The 19,635-nt window shown below is 46.1% G+C and overlaps 1 protein-coding gene across 6 annotated transcripts in view; it reads right to left on the reverse strand.

The window, feature by feature from the left end:
- AOPEP (aminopeptidase O (putative)) overlaps positions 1 to 19,635 on the reverse strand; it is a 1,013,974-nt gene that overhangs the window by 435,331 nt on the left and 559,008 nt on the right. For all 6 annotated transcript variants that reach the window (XM_063913752.1, XM_063913753.1, XM_063913756.1 and 3 more), the window contains 2 exons: positions 12,487 to 12,589; positions 10,039 to 10,146 (listed from right to left, as the gene is read on the reverse strand). In XM_063913752.1, coding sequence (XP_063769822.1) covers positions 10,039 to 10,146; positions 12,487 to 12,589 — 211 coding nt within the window. The remainder of the gene's footprint in view (positions 1 to 10,038; positions 10,147 to 12,486; positions 12,590 to 19,635) is intronic.

The following is a 19,635-nucleotide window of genomic DNA, read 5'->3' on the forward strand; positions in this document are numbered from 1 at the left end:
TATGAAGAACTTTACAGTAAATATATTAATGAAAAGCTTGGATGGATTAAATGGAGAAATAGATTTGCCCATGAATAATTATTTAATGCAGGCTGCTCTGACAGAGGTCTACTGTACTATCAAGTAGAAACGTTATACTCAAGATCCAAATTATATAAGGATAAATCTTGCTTTTACATTATTATTATTATTATTATTATTACTACTATTATCCTTTATTTATATGGCGCCACAAGCAGTCCACAGTACCTTACAGAGTACAGAAACAGAAACAGTATAAACAAAGCAAGAAAAAAGAACATTACAGGACATGGATTATAAACATTGCTGTATCAGTAATCATAATACTCAGGTACAGTAAGCAGCAGTAGCCGGGGAGGAGATGATGATACAAGTGAGGGAAAGAAAAGCCCTGCTCATGATAGGATGATGATAAGGATCATTTCAAAAAAGTGAAGAAACATGTATGTGTTTTCAAGAGACATGTACATATGTCTACCCGTATCTAACCTGCAAACAGGTTGCAGCATCACAATTGAGAATCACAAGTACATACGGAGTGCCCCGCAGGCACTGTAATCCCTGCAACTATTAGCAGCCGTGGGTAAGATGAGGAAGGACTAATCTGTAGGTGCCCAATGTACACTGTTTCCCTATTTGCCACAGTCGTATCTGCGACTTTATGCTAAAGTAACTACAAACCCCTTCCCTGGAGTACATCTGTATGTCTGAATGTACAAGGGCTTAGACACACCCACCCTCCAGCATCTGCAGACACTGCATTACTGTCTGGTGCATCTTTGGCAGGCACCCTATGGCAGGCGTAGATTCTCCATCTGAGTATGGCTTCCTGTGCACCCTACCTGCAAAACTCCCAGAAGGACAACATCCATATGCGTGCGTCTATTTAGCCACTCGGGATGCATGCGCAGTGGGACACATTCGCAGATGAAAATAAAAGCTCAGCTGCATATGACATTACCACTGCGTTCCACTCAGAATCAGGCCCTTTCTGTGCAGAAGGGTGTGCAAATGTGAAAACATCACATCCTGTCTATTATCTTTTTTGGAACGACCACTTCAATCATTACAACGACTTCATTTTACTGCAAAAAAACATGTTCCTTGTAGCCTAATTTGTGACTTATATCAATGGCGACAAAAAGTAAAACAGTGGACGTATTTTTTTCATGATTTGCATGTGAATGTGTAACACGTGATATGCTGGATCAATGGTCACCAGCCTGGACGCACTGGATGACACCTGATAGCTGTATACTGTGCACAAGGGTCATCAGGATGGTGCACTGGATGACTCCTGATAGCTAGCCCTTCAATCCTTCAAATGGTCTTGATTTTTTATTGAACAGTTCCAAGTCTGACAGCATGGTTGGCGCAGTGGTTAGCATTATTGCCTCACAACCCTGAGGTCATGAGTTTAATTCCTAAACAATGCACTATATGTGTTGAGGTTTTATGTTCTTCCCACATTTGCATAGATTTCCTCTGGGTGCTCTGCTTTCTGCCCACACTCCAAAAGCAAACTGGCAAGCTAACTGGCTTCTGATAAAAAAATAATAATAAGAATTTACTCACCGGTAATTCTATTTCTCATAGTCCGTAGTGGATGCTGGGGACTCCGTAAGGACCATGGGGATTAGCGGCTCCGCAGGAGACTGGGCACAACTACAAAGAAAGCTTTTAGACTACTGGTGTGCACTGGCTCCTCCCACTAAGACCCTCCTCCAGACCTCAGTTAGGATACTGTGCCCGGAAGAGCTGACACAATTAGGAAGGATTTTGAATCCCGGGTAAGACTCATTCCAGCCACACCAATCACACCGTATAACTCGTGATACAATACCCAGTTAACAGCATGGTAACAACTGAGCCTCTCAACAGATAGCTCAACAATAACCCTTTAGTTAAGCAATAACTATATACAAGTATTGCAGACAATCCGCACTTGGGATGGGCGCCCAGCATCCACTACGGACTATGAGAAATAGAATTACCGGTGAGTAAATTCTTATTTTCTCTAATGTCCTAAGTGGATGCTGGGGACTCCGTAAGGACCATGGGGATTATACCAAAGCTCCCAAACGGGCGGGAGAGTGCGGATGACTCTGCAGCACCAAATGAGAGAACTCAAGGTCCTCCTCAGCCAGGGTATCAAATTTGTAGAATTTAGCAAACGTGTTTGCCCCTGACCAAGTAGCAGCTCGGCAAAGTTGAAGAGCCGAGACCCCTCGGGCAGCCGCCCAAGAAGAGCCCACTTTCCTTGTGGAATGGGCTTTTACTGATTTAGGATGCGGCAGTCCAGCCGCAGAATGTGCAAGCTGAATCGTACTACAGATCCAGCGAGCAATAGTCTGCTTAGAAGCAGGTGCACCCAACTTGTTGGGCGCATACAGGATAAAAAGCGAGTCAGTTTTCCTGACTCCAGCTGTCCTGGAAACATACATTTTTAGGGCCCTGACTACATCCAACAACTTGGAAGCCTCCAAGTCATTCGTAGCCGCAGGCACCACGATAGGTTGGTTTAGATGAAAAGCTGATACCACTTTGGGAAGAAACTGGGGACGAGTCCTCAATTCTGCCCTATCCATATGGAAAATCAGATAAGGGCTTTTACATGACAAAGCCACCAATTCTGAAACCCGCCTGGCCGAAGCCAAGGCCAACAACATGACCACTTTCCACGTGAGATATTTTAAATCCACGGTTTTCAGTGGCTCAAACCAATGTGACTTTAGGAAATCCAACACCACGTTGAGATCCCAAGGTGCCACTGGAGGCACAAAAGGGGAATGAATATGCAGCACTCCCTTAACAAAAGTCTGAACTTCAGGTAGTGAAGCCAATTCTCTCTGGAAGAAAATCGACAGAGCCGAAATCTGGACCTTAATGGAACCCAATTTAAGGCCCATAGTCACCCCTGACTGTAGGAAGTGCAGGAACCGGCCCAGCTGAAATTCTTCCGTTGGGGCCTTCCTGGCCTCACACCACGCAACATATTTTCGCCATATGCGGTGATAATGGTTTGCGGTTACTTCTTTCCTAGCTTTTATCAGCGTAGGAATGACTTCCTCCGGAATGCCCTTTTCCTTCAGGATCCGGTGTTCAACCGCCATGCCGTCAAACGCAGCCGCGGTAAGTCTTGGAACAGACAGGGCCCCTGCTGCAGCAGGTCCTGTCTGAGCGGTAGAGGCCATGGGTCCTCTGACATCATTTCTTGAAGTTCCGGATACCACGCTCTTCTTGGCCAATCCGGAACAATGAGTATAGTTCTTACTCCTCTTCTCCTTATTATCCTCAGTACCTTTGGTATGAGAGGAAGAGGAGGGAACACATAAACCGATCGGTACACCCACGGTGTTACCAGAGCGTCCACAGCTATCGCCTGCGGGTCTCTTGACCTGGCGCAATATTTTTCTAGCTTTTTGTTTAGACGGGACGCCATCATGTCCACCTGTGGTTTTTCCCACTGGTTTACAATCATTTGAAAGACTTCTGGATGAAGTCCCCACTCTCCCGGGTGGAGGTCGTGCCTGCTGAGGAAGTCTGCTTCCCAGTTGTCCACTCCCGGAATGAACACTGCTGACAGTGCTAACACGTGATTTTCCGCCCATCGGAGAATCCTTGTGGCTTCTGCCATCGCCGTCCTGCTTCTCGTGCCGCCCTGTCGCTTTACATGGGCGACCGCCGTGATGTTGTCTGACTGGATCAGTACCGGCTGGTTTTGAAGCAGGGGTTTTGCCTGACTTAGGGCATTGTAAATGGCCCTTAGTTCCAGAATATTTATGTGCAGGGAAGTCTCCTGACTTGACCATAGTCCTTGGAAGTTTCTTCCCTGTGTGACTGCTCCCCAGCCTCGAAGGCTGGCATCCGTGGTCACCAGGACCCAGTCCTGTATGCCGAATCTGCGGCCCTCTTGAAGATGAGCACTCTGCAGCCACCACAGCAGAGACACCCTTGTCCTCGGAGACAGGGTTATCAGACGATGCATCTGAAGATGCGATCCGGACCACTTGTCCAACAGGTCCCACTGAAAGGTTCTTGCATGAAACCTGCCGAATGGAATCGCTTCATAGGAAGCTACCATTTTTCCCAGGATCCGCGTGCAGTGATGCACCGACACCTGTTTTGGTTTTAGGAGGCCTCTGACTAGAGATGACAGCTCCTTGGCCTTCTCCTCCGGGAGAAACACTTTTCTCTGTTCTGTGTCCAGAACCATCCCTAGGAACAGCAGGCGTGTCGTAGGGACCAGCTGTGAATTTGGAATGTTTAGAATCCAGCCGTGCTGTTGTAGCACTTCCCGAGATAGTGCTACCCCTACCAACAACTTCTCTCTGGACCTCGCCTTTATCAGGAGATCGTCCAAGTACGGGATAATTAAAACTCCCATCCTTCGCAGGAGTATCATCATTTCCGCCATTACCTTGGTAAAGACCCTCGGAGCCGTGGAGAGACCGAACGGCAACGTCTGGAATTGGTAATGGCAATCTTGTACCACAAACCTGAGGTACTCCTGGTGAGGATGGTAAATGGGGACATGTAGGTAAGCATCCTTGATGTCCAGCGATACCATGTAATCTCCCTCGTCCAGGCTCGCAATAACCGCCCTGAGCGATTCCATCTTGAACTTGAATTTTTTGATATATGTGTTCAAGGATTTCAAATTTAAAATGGGTCTCACCGAACCGTCCGGTTTCGGTACCACAAACATTGTGGAATAGTAACACCTTCCTTGTTGAAGTAGGGGCTCCTTTACTATCACTTGTTGTGAATACAGCTTTTGAATTGCCTGTAACACTGCCTCCCTGCCTGAGGGAGTGGTTGGCAAGGCAGATTTGAGGAAACGGCGGGGGGGAGACGTCTCGAATTCCAGTTTGTACCCCTGAGATACTATTTGAAGGATCCAGGGATCCACCCGTGAGCGAGCCCACTGCTTGCTGAAATGCTTGAGACGGGCCCCCACCGTACCTGGCTCTGCCTGTGGAGCCCCAGCGTCATGCTGTGGACTTAGAGGAAGCGGGGGAGGACTTTTGCTCCTGGGAACTGGCTGTATGCTGCAGCTTTTTCCCTCTACCTCTGCCTCTGGGCAGAAAGGACGCGCCTTTAACCCGCTTGCCCCTATTGGGCCGAAAGGACTGTACCTGATAATACGGTGCTTTCTTAGGTTGTGAGGGAACATGGGGCAAAAATGTAGACTTCCCAGCTGTTGCTGTGGAAACGAGGTCCGAGAGACCATCCCCGAACAATTCCTCACCCTTATAAGACAGAACTTCCATGTGTCGTTTGGAATCTGCATCACCTGTCCACTGCCGAGTCCATAACCCTCTCCTGGCAGAAATGGACATTGCACTAACTTTGGATGCCAGCCGGCAAATATCCCTCTGTGCATCCCTCATGTATAAAAGTGCGTCTGTAAGGAGTCGACACTATCACGTAATTCCTTCCACAGCACCATCCACTCAGGTGTCGACCCCGCAGGGGGTGACATCACATTTACAGGCATCTGCTCCGCCTCCACATAAGCCTCCTCATCAAACATGTCGACACAGCCGTACCGACACACCGCAAACACACAGGGAATGCTCTGACAGAGGACAGGACCCCACAAAGCCCTTTGGGGAGACAGAGAGAGAGTATGCCAGCACACACCAGAGCGCTATATAACACTGGGATCCCACTATCAATGAGTGTTTTCCCTATAGCTGCTTTTTTATATATATTACATATATATATATCTATACTGCGCCTAAATTTAGTGCCCCCCCTCTCTTTTTTACCCTTCTGTAGTTTCTCAGACTGCAGGGGAGAGCCAGGGAGCTTCCTTCCAGCGGAACTGCGAGGGAAAAATGGCGCCAGTGTGCTGAGGGAGAAGCCCCGCCCCCTTTTCGGCGGACTTTCTCCCGCTTTTTCTGTGATACTGGCAGGGGTAATTTTACATCTATATAGCCTCTGGGACTATATATGATGTATATTTTGCCAGCCAAGGTGTTATCTATTGCCCTCAGGGCGCCCCCCCCCCCCAGCACCCATCAGTGACCGAAGTATGAGGTGTACATGAGGAGCAATGGCGCACAGCTGCAGTGCTGTGCACTACCTTGGTGAAGACTGAAGTCTTCTGCCGCCGATTTTCCGGACCTTCTTCGTGCTTCTGGCTCTGTAAGGGGGACGGCGGCGCGGCTCCGGGAACGAACACCAAGGTCGGGTCCTGCGGTCGATCCCTCTGGAGCTAATGGTTTCCAGTAGCCTAAGAAGCCCAAACTACCACCTGTTAGGTAGGTTCGCTTCTTCTCCCCTTAGTCCCTCGCTGCAGTGAGTCTGTTGCCAGCAGATCTCACTGAAAATAAAAAACCTAAATATACTTTCTTTCTAGGTGCTTAGGAGAGCCCCTAGTGTGCATCCAGCTCGGCCGGGCACAAGAATCTAACTGGGGTCTGGAGGAGGGTCTTAGTGGGAGGAGCCAGTGCACACCAGTAGTCTAAAAGCTTTCTTTGTAGTTGTGCCCAGTCTCCTGCGGAGCCGCTAATCCCCATGGTCCTTACGGAGTCCCCAGCATCCACTTAGGACGTTAGAGAAATATATATATATCCCCATACCTAAGGAATATCGGAGATGTACTAAGCAGTGAAAAGAGTGGAGAAGTGAGCCAGTGGCGAAGATGCCCATGGCAACCAATCAACACTGAAGTAACATTTATAATTTGCATACTAGAAAATTATACAGAGCAGCTGATTGGTTGCCATGGGTAACTTCTCCACTGGTTCACTTCTCCACTCCTTTCACTGCTTAGTACATCTCCCCCATAGACTGTAAGCAACACTGGGGAACAGACTGATGTGAATAATAATTATTCTATATTAAGAGCTGCATAACAGGTGTGAAGTATATATAAATATCTGTTAGTGATGAATAAATACATTTTCAAAAGCATTAAGAGTGTGGTATACTGTAAGGTGCATAATGTGACAAGGAAATGGCCATGGTATGGATATTGCGCAATAACCACCAACTTAGGTTCAATTAAAAATCTTTTTCCACTACACATCATTTTGTTATATACTTGGGTATATTGAAAGTCCAGGACTTACCCTATCTCACATACAGCAAGCAGCACTCTCAAATGTCATATTCTGTCCTCCAGAAGGAGCAAACCCTGCACTCCTACAGTTGCTGTCATCTTTTATACCAATCTGTGGCAGGGTAATGCTCAAACCTGCATAGAAACAGGCCTTTCCTCGCTTTTAAGCAGCTTTATAAACGTCACTTAACCACTCACATTGCATCCAATAGTAAAGAGCAACGGAATCTGCTGCGCTATATAAGAAACTGTTAATAATAAATAATAAATCCAAAGCTATCAAGCCAAGCTGGCCATTCCTGTCTAAAATGACCACGGCGGCTCCAAGCCCTTCTGCTTTCTTGGGAAACCCACGAGTTTCCTCCTCACGCCCTGGCCACAGAAGGGCGATCCTAATAGAATCATACTCCAGCATCTGCTGCAGCCTGAACTCAGGGGGCACAGAGCCGACATGTCTCCCCACATTTCTCCCTGGCTACATTGTGAAAGTCGGCTAGTCTAAAAGGATCACCCAGGAGCCAGGACCCCTGCAGTTTTGCCTCCCCAGTTTTTCCTCCTCTTCTAGGTATGTGATGGGTCATCATCAGGAATGCCCACCCCATGTTCTTGCACGACTGAGATGTGTTGAGGTAAAAGAAGGAGGTGTTTTAGGGTTATAACTTTATACACATAAAAAACAAAAATACTTTGTTAAATGCAAATATATGTAAATAATAGCAATTTAAATATGATTGAGTATTATTTTATTGAGAAAAACACATATTTAAATATCTATTATTAACATAATTTAATAGTAAACAAAATAAACAATTTTGGAGCCATTTTGGGGAAAAATATTAGCCAGCTAAGTGTGTAAATGGTAAGTATACATGGGCCTTTCACTGTAATGACACAGAACACACTAGAACAGAGCTGGAATACATAAACAAATGCAGAGGATAGTATATGAACTATGGATCTGTATACATAATGTCTATTCAAATGTACGTTCAAGCAGGAGAAAAAAAAGTGTGAAGTGTAGACTGCCTTCACAAAAACCCAGAACAACGTTGCAGGTTACACAACATCCCATTCTGCTAAGTAACCGTCCCCTCCCTTTGAATTACTGCATGTAATACTTTATGTATTTACAAAACAGATGTCCTATTATTATAGGAAAATACATTGAAATCATGGCGTGTGAGCAGCTGGCAAGGGAAAGTGTACATGAAAGCAGAGCCCAAAATGTGCTTCAGATTTTACATTTATTTTACACTTCATGACATTCACTGTATCTTTTTTTATACAATTCAGTTACTGAAATGTCTTATATTCTGTGCTCTTTTGGGAAAATATCAGTTTAGTTACAGATTTTAAAAAACCCCATTTATTTGCTTAAAAAGAACAGCACTGTATTCGACAGATGTTTGATAGCAAAATATAAAAAGATCCCAGGTGCAGGCAAATGAAAACTTAACGTGATAATTGTGAACAGTTTATTTGGATATATAAAAAAGACAAATAGGATGCAGGGCCAGCAACCACCTCCCGGCTGCACCCGCTGATCGCCTCCCACCCCAACAGGAGCCGTCACTGGGTAGGGCCCCCACACTGCAGGTGGGAGAATAGGCTACAGTCTGCCAGGAGGGAGAGTTCCACGTTGCCGGGGGAGAAGTGCAATGTCCTATGCCGGCAGCTGTGATGTCCCGCATGCAGCTCCCTTTCCCCCTCATCTCGGGTAGCACAGGGACTCATCCAGGCAATCTCCAGCCTCCACTGCTGTTAGGAGGCTGGAGACAGCAGCATTAGAGCAGGGCAGAGCAGCTAAGCCCGGGGGGCCCTTTAAGACGGAGGGGCCCGGGGTACTGACCCCCTGGGACCAACCCTTAATCCACCTCTGAGAGGATGAGCTTCTTAAAGCATAAAAAATGTACTGGGTTGAGATTCGGAATAACACTCATTGCAGATTTCCACGTACTTCAGAGCTTAATTGCAAAAAATGTCTGGAATCCCCTACAGCACATACTGTACACAGTAGGGCCAAGATGTGATCCGAGTAGCTATCGCTGCTTCCTGGACAACAACAGTGATAGTGCTGCTTGGTGATGCAGCAGGAGGCGTCTATTGCAAGTAGATGCCTCTTGCTGCAATAGTGATCCGAGCTGCATCCCATCAGATTACTGGACTCACCCTGGGTGCGGCTTGCGGCACCCATGGGGACACGCAAGCCGCCCATTGCAGAGGCCAGGAAATCTCCATTCAATGACGGGGATCCCTGGCCTCTTCCCTCGCCATAAACAGCGGCGACACGACCCAGTTGCCGCACTCTCCTCTGCTGCTGTCCTTCTTCCAACATTGCAGAACTCATTTGCGTACGCGCAGAAGTACCGAACATCAGTACTTTGCACATCAGGAGGCAAATCTGAATGAGGGTTAGAGTGTTCTCACAAAGGTGCTGTTTTCTTTTACAGGCAGGCCCAAAGACTTAGGCTAGCACCAACAAAACGTAGAACCCGAGCTGGCAGCTGATGTATTATTGTTCTGCTGTTTTATGATTAATGTCAGAACTACAGAAAGTTACCGTAAAAAGGGGAGGGGGGGGTTAAAGGTCAGCACAGCAACTACAGGCAAATCCTATGCTCTCAGTAGGTGTATGGTCACACCCACTGGAACTTGCCAATGCATGGTGGATCCACCCTAGATGCAAAATGAGTGGATCATATTTGGACACACACATATATATGTGTATGAGCGCTTTAAGTATTTTCTCTTTTTAGATGGACAAGATCATTTCCGTGCATACTTTTCTGCTGTGCATTTTAAATACTGCCGTTGAACAAATATTTACTTATGAGTAAAAGTAGATTGAAAAAAAAATAATTTGACTCAGATATACAGGACTGTACTGTTATGTCATACATTTCTCAATTTTTATGAATATTTACAAAGCAATTTTAAGCACATACCTGAGAGAGTATAAGTTGTCCATGAAATCTATTAACAAATGTTCTCAGAAATGAAAAGTAAGAATCATGACCGATGGTGTTGGCAAGAAATCGTAGGAGAAAATATCCCTAAAAATAAAAAAAGAGAAAATAAAATCTTACTTTCGGTGGTAATCAAATATAGTGGATAAGCTATATAACATATTGTGAAACCTGGTATCACTTAATCAAGCTAAGGCAACACATGTTACAAACAGATTCTCTATAAAATTAAGTTTATGCACATAAATGGATGTATGTAAATATTAGTACAAAAAACACCAAAATCATGTCAATATACTATATAAGGATAAATGCAAAATATTTCACCAGGTATTGCGGTTCGGGTTATTCCCACACACATACATACACATATACATACATAGAAATATACTCCCAAAAGGTTATAAATTCTACAATATGGGCCGGACTGAAATATTATTGTGCGTCCCGGCACCCACGAGAGCTCGCGCTATTGAAATGTTGCTGCTGACGGACGCTGCCGAAGTTCATTTAAGCTCGCTACCCCTGGAGGTGGTGAGTTGAATTACACATAAAGAGACCCGTTTGGGCGCTCAAACGGGACTTTTCATGCTCGCTTTCATTAGTTTAGTCGGGTTTAGGTGCTTTCCGCACCTAAACCCTTCTCTAATGGGCGCGATCAGCGCGATAAGTGGGGACATTTGAAAAATCTCCCCGTGATCTCCCGTCACTGGAGATCGGGCACAATAAAACATTTGAATTCCCCCCTTTGTGTCTGTGACAATAGTATCTGGTCATGCCGAATCTCATAGAAAATTGACCAATTCCAATAGGGTAAAGGCACATATGTGGTAAATGACATGATAGAGTGTCAATAATTGTGTTGTGACAAAAGCACAGCTAAGTATATGAAATCAGCACTATGAAATCATGCACAATAGTGAGAAAGAGATAACAAACAGTAAGAAAAGCAGTGTAGCGAATATTACAACAACTTGACAGAGTACACCTGATGAAAGCTACAATGACTTAGGATGCTGCTATTTACAGGATGCAAGAAAGGCAAAACTATTCATTCATACCATGTGTGTTAATAATACCTAACATGTAATAATTTAGTCTCAAGGCAAAGGTTGCCATGGGTAGGTATCGTTACACCTACCTGTGGCAGTGATAGGTCTAATCTTCTACTTTGCCTTAAGACTACAAGGACTTACAAAGTAGATACTATTAACCCACATGGTTTGCATGAACAGTTGTGTCTTCTTGCTTTCTATAAATAGTAGTATCCTAGGTCATTGTAGTATTTATACAATTTCATAGATGCAATGCCCGATTTATAATTACATCAGCGCCTCTGACACTAACAATTTTCCTCCCATTAATATACAAACTGGCCATCTATCCTGGATTTCCTGAGCATGTATCGATCAACTGGTCGGTGTCCAGCCCCAAGCCTGGCCTAACCTGTTGTCAGGGACGGATTGGGAACAAAAAGCGGCCCTGGAAAAATTTGGACTAGTGGCCCCACATGGGCAGCACCAGAGGTGTAAGGTCTAGCCATGGGCCATGGCAGCAGCACCCTCCCCCCAAGACTTTCCAGATAGTGGGCATGTCCAGCATCAAGGGGGAAGTTACAAAGAAATAAAATTAAATATTATGAGCACATTATATGATACATCTTCAGAATTTAGGAAACTATATAATTCTTTAGATATATTTTCTTGCTTATTACACCAACCGTATCCCAATCACTATTCACTCAATCTTATATGTCAGCCAAGCAGGCAGACAGAGCATACACTAGATCATCTGCAATCACAGGCTAAGTGGCAAAGTCATTTTCATATATGCAAATTATTTTGCATCTTATTCATTATGTCTATAAAAAGGACCACATGTCCTCAAACAAAACAGGCCCCACTGGTGCGTCGGCCCACCGGGAATCTTCCCTGTAAACCCTATGGCCAAATCGCCTCTGCCTCTGTACACATTATTTCTTTCTCATCAAAGTGCTGACACTTGCAACACTGCTACCACTTAATTAATCAGTCCTGAGTACAACAGATTATGTTGACATTTACTGCAGTCAATTAGTGATGGCCCAAACAGCAATATTATCTTTACTAATGTTTATGTTTCATTACATACCTTAATATGATGTTCTTGTATATATAGAGAAGCCTGGTGACATATTTTGTATTTAGCTTTAAATAATCACACAATTTTGGTGTTTTTTTGTTTATTGTAAGAATTATGATTGACATACTGTATACTAAGTGAATGTTTCTGTCGCAAAATCTTTAGTTTAATATGCTATAGCTTGATAAAGGTTCCAAAATGATGCTAGTTTGGACAATAAACACATTTGATTTATCGCAATTGATTCAGATTGCCGTTTTCTTTTTGCATATTCTACATAATCCAATGATTAATTAAACCATTTACCTTTAAATAATGCACCTGCATAAAAGTTTTGTCTGCATTCAGGCCATGTCGAACAATGGAAGCTCCAGAGTCACTCACTTCTCCAGTGCTGTCTCCCTGAGGCCTAACAGTGTAAGAAAGAAGTGACATGATTTCCAAGAAAGTGTAAAACATAAGTGGTCACATACTGGAAAAACTTATTGTTGTTTTTATTTATTTATATATTTATTTATTTTTTGCCGAAGCAAAGAAAGGTGTGCATTTATTGACATAAAGAGAAAAGACACAAAAAAATAATTGCTACAGTAGATGCGTTGGTTACCTGGCCTCTGGTAGATGTTCCGGACTGGTGTAGTTTGTCTAGATTCTCAGTTTACAGGAAAATGCTACAAATCATACCAGCAAATTGTAAAATTTTGGACCAACATATCACTCACATGGGCGGATATTGGGCAGTGTGTATGCCCGATATGTGGGTACCCGCGGTTGCTAGCAATGTTGTCAGGTTTGATGTGCTGCACATAAAACCTGACGATATCACTAGTGACAACATGTATGCTAATGAAGGACAGAACAGTGATCGTTCCGTCCTTCATTAACATCGCTCAATGTGTACCCATGTTCCGATATGTTGGCCTGTCTAGCTGACACATTGCTCCAGTGTGTACCGAGCTTCAAAAAGATGAGCAAACCTGGGAGGCCCTTAACAATGTTGGGAATTAGAATTGTTAGGTGGGTACCTGACCGGTTTGTCTGGGTCAATGGTTTTAATTTATCTTTATTTTTTAAGGACTAGATTTATAATAAGATTTTACTTACCGGTAAATCTATTTCTCGTAGTCCGTAGAGGATGCTGGGGACTCCGTAAGGACCATGGGGAACAGACGGGCTCCGCAGGAGACAGGGCACTTTAAGAAAGCTTTGGACTCTGGGTATGCACTGGCTCCTCCCTCTATGCCCCTCCTCCAGACCTCAGTTAGGGAAACTGTGCCCAGAGGAGATGGACAGTACGAGGAAGGATTTTTGTAAATCTAAGGGCGAGATCCATACCAGCCACACCAATCACACCGTATAACTTGTGATAAACTTACCCAGTTAACAGTATGAACAACAACATAACCACGGTTCCACCGAAACACTATAACATAACCCTTATGTAAGCAATAACTATATACAAGTCTTGCAGAAGAAGTCCGCACTTGGGACGGGCGCCCAGCATCCTCTACGGACTACGAGAAATAGATTTACCGGTAAGTAAAATCTTATTTTCTCTAACGTCCTTGAGGATGCTGGGACTCCGTAAGGACCATAGGGATTATACCAAAGCTCCCAAACGGGCGGGAGAGTGCGGATGACTCTGCAGCACCGATTGAGCAAACAGGAGGTCCTCCTCAGCCATGGTATCAAACTTATAGAACTTTGCAAAGGTGTTTGTCCCCGACCAAGTAGCTGCTCGGCACAACTGTAATGCCGAGACCCCTCGGGCAGCCGCCCAAGAAGAGCCCACTTTCCTAGTGGAGTGGGCCTTAACCGATTTCAATAACGGCAATCCTGCCGTAGAATGCGCCTGCAGAATCGTGTTACAGATCCAGCGAGCAATAGTCTGCTTTGAAGCAGGAGCGCCAACCTTGTTGGCCGCATACAGAACGAACAAAGCTTCAGTCTTCCTGATTCTAGCCGTTCTGGTCACATAAATCTTCAAACCCTGACTACATCCAGGGACTCGGAATCCTCCAAGTCCCGTGTAGCCACAGGCACGACAATAGGTTGGTTCACATGAAAAGATGAGACCACTTTTGGCAGAAAGTGAGGGCGAGTCCTCAACTCTGCCCTATCCACGTGAAAAACCAAGTATGGGCTTTTATGTGATAAAGCCGCCAATTCGGAAACACGTCTTGCCGAAGCTAACGCCAACAACATGACCACTTTCCACGTGAGGTATTTCAACTCCACAGTTTTCAGTGGTTCAAACCAAGGTGACTTGAGGAAACGTAACACCACGTTAAGATCCCAAGGCGCCACCGGAGGCACAAAGGGAGGCTGAATATGCAGCACTCCCTTCACAAAGGTCTGTACTTCAGGAATAGAGGCCAATTCTCTTTGAAAGAAAATGGATAAGGCCGAAATCTGGACCTTTATGGACCCTAATTTTAGGCCCAAAGTCACTCCTGTTTGAAGGAAGTGAAGTAGACGGCCCAAATGGTACTCCTCCGTAGGAGCAGCTCTGGCCTCACATCAAGAAACATATTTCCGCCATATACGGTGATAATGTTTTAACGTCACGTCTTTCCTAGCCTTGATCAGGGTAGGAATGACTTCCTCCGGAATCCCTTTTTCCGCTAGGATCCGGCGTGCAACCGCCATGCCGTCAAACGCAGCCGCGGTAAGTCTTGGAACAGACAGGGCCCCTGCTGCAGCAGGTCCGGCCTTAGAGGAAGAGGCCACGGATCCCCTGCGAGCAACTCTTGCAGCTCCGGATACCAAGTCCTCCGTGGCCAATCCGATACAATGAGTATTGTTCTGACCCTGCTTCTTCGTATTATTCTCAACACCTTGGGTATGAGAGGAAGAGGAGGAAACACATAGACCGATCTGAACACCCAAGGTGTCACCAGAGCGTCTACCGCTACCGCCTGAGGGTCCCTTGACCTGGTGCAATACCGCTTTAGCTTTTTGTTGAGACGGGATGCCATCATGTCGATTTGAGGCAGTCCCCAACGATCCGTGATCTGTGCGAAGACTTCTTGATGAAGTCCCCACTCTCCCGGATGCAGGTCTTGCCTGCTGAGGAAGTCAGCCTCCCAGTTGTCCACCCCCGGGATGAACACCTCTGACAGCGCGCTTACATGGCCTTCCGCCCAGCGTAGAATCCTGGTCGCTTTTGCCATGGCCATTCTGCTCCTTGTTCCGCCTTGGCGCTTTATATGAGCCACTGCCGTGACATTGTCTGACTGAATCAGAACCGGTTTTCTCCAAAGCAATTCCTCCGCTTGACGCAGGGCGTTGTATATGGCCCTCAACTCCAAGATGTTGATGTGGAGACAAGACTCTAGGCTTGACCAGAGACCTTGGAAATTTCTTCCCAGTGTCACTGCTCCCCAGCCTCGGAGGCTTGCGTCTGTGGTCACCAGGACCCAGTCCTGAATGCCGAACCTGCGACCTTTTAGTAGGTGAGCACTGTTCAGCCACCACAGGAGAGATACCCTGGTCCTGGGAGACAGGGTGATCCTTTGATGCATTTGTAAATGGGACCCGGACCACTTGTCCAAGAGGTCCAATTGAAAAGTCCTCGCATGGAACCTGCCGAAAGGGATGGCCTCGTAGGAAGCCACCATCTTCCCCAGGACCCGCGTGCAATGATGCACTGAAACCTTTTTTGGTCTTAATAGGTTCCTGACCATGGCTATGAGTTCCTGAACCTTTTCGATCGGAAGAAAAACCTTTTTCTGGTCTGTGTCTAGAATCAGCCCCAAAAAGGTCAGACGCATTGTAGGGACTAGCTGGGACTTCGGTATATTGAGAATCCAGCCGTGTATCTGCAACGTCTTCATGGACAGAGACACGCTGTCCAGCAAGCTCTCCCGAGATCTCGCCTTTATGAGGAGATCGTCCCAGTATGGGATAATTGTGACCCCCTGCCTGCGCAGGAGCACCATCATTTCCGCCATTACCTTGGTGAAAATTCTCGGGGCCGTGGAAAGCCCAAACGGCAACGTCTGAAATTGGTAGTGACAGTCCTGCACTGCAAATCTCAGGAACGCCTAATGCGGGGGGGAATATCGGAACATGAAGGTAAGCATCCTTTATGTCCAGGGACACCATCCAATCCCCCCCCCTCCAGGCTGGCGATGACCGCCCTGAGTGATTCCATTTTGAACTTGAACCTCTTCAAGTACAGGTTCAGAGATTTCAGGTTTAAAATGGGTCTGACCGAACCGTCTGGTTTCGGGACCACAAACAGGGTTGAGTAATATCCCTCTCCTTGCTGGAGATGAGGAACTGTGACAATCACCTGTTGAATATACAATTTTTGGATTGCTGCCAACACTAGCTCCCTCTCTAACGGGGAAGCCGGCAAAGCCGATTTGAAAAATCGGCGAGGAGGCAAGTCTTCGAATTCCAGCCTGTATCCCTGAGAAACAATCTCTAATGCCCAGGGATCCACCTGCGAGTGAACCCAGACGTGGCTGAAAAACCGAAGACGAGCCCCCACCAGATCTGCCTCCCCTCGGAAAGCCCCAGCGTCATGCGGTGGACTTTGCAGACGCAGGGGAGGACTTCTGCTCTTGGGAACTAGCTGTGTGCAGCTTTTTTCCCCTGTCTTTCCCTCTGGCAACAAAGGATGATCCACGTACCTTCTTGTTTTTATTGGAACGAAAGGACTGCATTTGATAATGAGGTGCCTTTTTTGTATGCTGCGGGGGGACATAAGGTAAGAAATTTGACTTACCAGCCATAGCGACAAGATCCGAGAGGCCGTCTCCAAAAAACTCCACCCCTTTGTAAGGCAAGGACTCCATATGCCGATTTGAATCGGCATCTCCCGTCCACTGTCGGGTCCACAAGAACCGCCTAGCAGAAATAGACATAGCATTTATTCTGGAGCTTACTAAACAAATGTCTCTCTGAGCATCCCTCATATACAAGGCAGCATCTCTGATATGCTCTATGGTCATTTGAATGGCGTCCCTATCTAAGGTGTCAATTTCCGTAGATAAGGAATCTGCCCATGCCACATCCGCACTACAAACCCAGGCCGACGCCATAGCCGGTCGAGCAATAGTACCGGAATGATTGTAAATGTGCTTTAAGGTAATTTCCTGCCTGCGATCAGCAGGTTCCTTGAGGGAAGCCGTATCCTGAGAAGGCAGTGCCACCTTTTTGGACAAACGTGTCAGCGCCTTGTCAACTTTTGGCGAAGATTCCCAGCGTATCCTATCAGTTTGTGGAAAAGGATACGCCATGAGAATCCTTTTGGGAACTTGTGGTCTCCTATCCGGAGATTCCTATGCCTTTTCGCACAAGTCACTTAATTCAAATAAGGATGGAAAAGTGACTTCAGGCTTTTTCCCTTTATACATGTGTACCCTCGTGTCAGGGACAGGGGGTTCCTCAGTAATATGCAAAACCTCTTTAATGGCAATAATCATGTACCGTATACCCTTAGCCACCTTCGGCTGTCATTTTGCATCTTCATAGTCGACACTAGAGTCAGTATCTGTGTCGGTATCTGTGTCATCGATCTGGGATATGGTGCGCTTCTGAGACCCCGAAGGACCTGGCGCCCCAGGGACAGGCATGGACTGGCTACCTGACTGATCCCTAGCTTCTGCCTTGTCTAATCTTTTATGCAATAGATTGACATTTGCATTCAAGACATTCAGCATATCCACCCATTCCGGTGTCGGCGTTGCCGACGGCGACCTGACATTCAAGCACTCCCCCTCCACATTAAGCGAGCCTTCCTCGTCAAACATGTCGACACACGCGTACCGACACACTTCACACACACACAGGGAACCCCTTTCCTGAAGACAGTATCCCTGTCAAGGCCCTTTGGAGAGACAGAGAGAGAGTATGCCAGCACACACGCCAGCGCAATAACCCTGGAGACCAACACAAAATGTTTTTCCCCAGCAGCGCTTTATAATATGTAAACCGTCAATTATGTGCCCCCCCCCCCTCTCTTTTAAGCACCCTTTCACCGTGTGTAAGCAGGGGAGAGTCCGGGGAGCTTCCTCTCAGCAGTGCTGTGGAGAGAAAATGGCGCTGGTGAGTGCTGAGGGAGAAGCCCCGCTCCCTCGGCGGCAGGCTTCTGTCCCGCTCAAACTTAGTAAAATATGGCGGGGGCTCTTTTATATACATGTACAGAGCCCACCTGTACATGTATATAGTCTTTTTGCCATGCAGAGGTTTATATTGCTGCCCAGGGCGCCCCCCCCTGCGCCCTGCACCCTTACAGTGACCGGAGTATGTGAGGTGTATGGGAGCAATGACGCACAGCTGCAGTGCTGTGCGTTACCTCAGTGAAGCTAAAGGCTTCTGCCGCCTGTACTTCTAGCTCTGTGAGGAGAACGGCGGCGCGGCTCCGGGGGAGGACGCCCAGTAAGAACCTGCGTTCATCCCCTCTGGAGCTAATGGTGTCCAGTAGCCGAGGAAGTAGAGCCTATCTTTGACAAGAAGGTCTGCTCCTCTCTCCTCAGTCCCTCGATGCAGGGAGCCTGTTGCCAGCAGTACTCCCTGTGAAAAAGTAGTAAAAGGTAGAAAAAGAAAAAAAATCCAAACAAAAATGCTTCTAGGCAGAGAACTCTGGAGAGCTCTCTGCAGTGCACCCATCTTGCTCTGGACACAGTGTAAAACTGAGGTCTGGAGGAGGGGCAAAGAGGGAGGAGCCAGTGCACACCCAGAGTCCAAAGCTTTCTTAAAGTGCCCTATCTCCTGCGGAGCCTGTCTATTCCCATGGTCCTTACGGAGTCCCAGCATCCTCAAGGACGTTAGAGAAAATACGTTACAATGCAACAGTGCAGGGATATTGTATGCAAAGTAAACTGTAACTCATTATATGAAGGAAGTCTTACCTCACAAAGTGGCATATTTATCACAGTGCGCATCTCATATGTGGATGAGATCTGATGAATTTGCCCAGATTCCCATTGCGATATTTGAATATATTGCAAGAATGTATCAAATATTGCATGCAGAGAAAGAGCTTGCAAAGAAGCTCTGTTCCCGTGAATCTGTACAGACTTCTTAAGGACATTATTTTCAAAAAATGACCCTGAGTATGTGACCACACATGCGCCCACTAGCTACCCCACAAACACCTCAACCCCATTTCCCCGCTAAGCAAACACTTACCTCACGCTGCTGCACCCAGGGATTGTAAATTTTATTGTATTATTTCCTTTTTCAACTTTTCACTTTCTTCAGTGATCAGCCTGTGGTCTAGTTAGACACACAAGACTGATCACCGGCTCACTGCTCTGTTCTGCCTGTCAGAGCAGAGGAGTAGGGGAACTAGAGGGAAGACCTAATGACACTATCTGAAAATAATAATAATAATTTTATTTATATAGCGCTCTTTCTCCAACAGGACTCAAGGCGCTTAATGGGGTTATTATCACAGGGCTCCCTCCGTTATTTTTTCAACAATTTCATTTTAGTAAATTT

Source organism: Pseudophryne corroboree, chromosome 1 (genome assembly GCF_028390025.1).
Source record: "Pseudophryne corroboree isolate aPseCor3 chromosome 1, aPseCor3.hap2, whole genome shotgun sequence".
NCBI classification, from domain to species: domain Eukaryota; kingdom Metazoa; phylum Chordata; class Amphibia; order Anura; family Myobatrachidae; genus Pseudophryne; species Pseudophryne corroboree.